At 54.4% G+C, this 1,088-nt stretch overlaps 1 protein-coding gene across 1 annotated transcript; it reads left to right on the top strand.

Annotated features, from left to right (window-relative positions):
* Positions 1 to 93: 93 nt before the first annotated feature.
* LOC111533262 (putative golgin subfamily A member 8D) lies at positions 94 to 925 on the top strand (the record flags this gene model as incomplete). The annotated part of the gene is made up of 3 exons (XM_023200094.3): positions 94 to 194; positions 284 to 439; positions 526 to 925. Coding segments are annotated over 3 exons (442 nt in total), but the record flags the coding sequence as incomplete, so codon positions are not given.
* Positions 926 to 1,088: the final 163 nt, after the last annotated feature.

The following is a 1,088-nucleotide window of genomic DNA, read 5'->3' as shown; positions in this document are numbered from 1 at the left end:
AGATGCCATCAGTGAGTGGGAGGCCAGCACACGGCAGGGGGAGCTGCAGGGCCTTCGGAGGGGCCCCAGCGTCTGAGCCCTGTCCTCCCGCAGGAATGTTCGTCCGCTTATAATAGAGGCAGGGAGCAGTGCCAAAGATGCAGCAATGGGAGGAGGACATCATCAGGCTGGTCCAGCACAGGGAGGAGATGAAGGTAGGGTGTGCGACATCTCTGCGGGGGTGGGGGTGGGCGTGAGGGTGGGTGCCAGCAGCAGCGTGACACCTGAGCACCCCTCCCTCCAGGTGAAGCTGCTGGCGCTGCAGGAGATGCGGTTGTGGCTTGTGCTGACCACCACAACAAGCACAGCAAATTCCTGGCCGCTGCCCAGAACCCGGCTCATGAGCCCAGTCCAGGAGCCCCACCCCCCCAGGAGCTTGGGGCTGCCGACCACCATGGTGGTGAGTAGAGCCCTCATGCAGGGCGGGCAGGCAGGAGCAGGGGGCGCTTGCACTGTGCTCAGATCCCCGCCTCCCTCTCTCCAAAGATCTTTGTGAGGTGAGCCTCACCGACAGCGCCGAGCCTGTGCAAGGAGAGGCCAAGGAGGGTTCTCCCAACCACGACCCTACTGCACAGCCCATCGTGCAGGACCACCAGGAGCACCCAGGCTTGGGCAGCAACCGCTCTGTGCCATTCTTCTGCTGGGCTCGGCTGCGGAGAAGAAGGAGATAAACATCACAATCATCAAAGAGCTGGTCAAGACATTTTTGAAAAAGAAACAAAGTTATGGGGTTAATCTCCTACACAATCCATTTACTTCATTTGAATGTTAGAGCCACTCATGATTATTTGTGCTTCTAATTTATAGTTTAAGTTTATTTGTAAAAATTTAAAAGAGAGTGGGTCTCTGTGGCCTTCACTGAGGTTCACTCTGGCATCCTTTAGCATTTTTCCTTTTGAGTTTCATAATTGTAGGCCATTAGCATGCATATCGAGTTTGCCCTTACATGGTGGGAGTTCAAACACCGAAAGACCCACTGTTTGCACAAAACTGTTCTTACCGTTTGGAATAGGCTGCCATGCTTTTTTAATGTTATCGCAGCATGCATA

This window comes from Piliocolobus tephrosceles, unplaced genomic scaffold (assembly GCF_002776525.5).
Source record: "Piliocolobus tephrosceles isolate RC106 unplaced genomic scaffold, ASM277652v3 unscaffolded_12166, whole genome shotgun sequence".
Taxonomy (NCBI): Eukaryota; Metazoa; Chordata; class Mammalia; order Primates; family Cercopithecidae; genus Piliocolobus; species Piliocolobus tephrosceles.
This window is presented reverse-complemented; position numbering and strand designations above follow the sequence as displayed.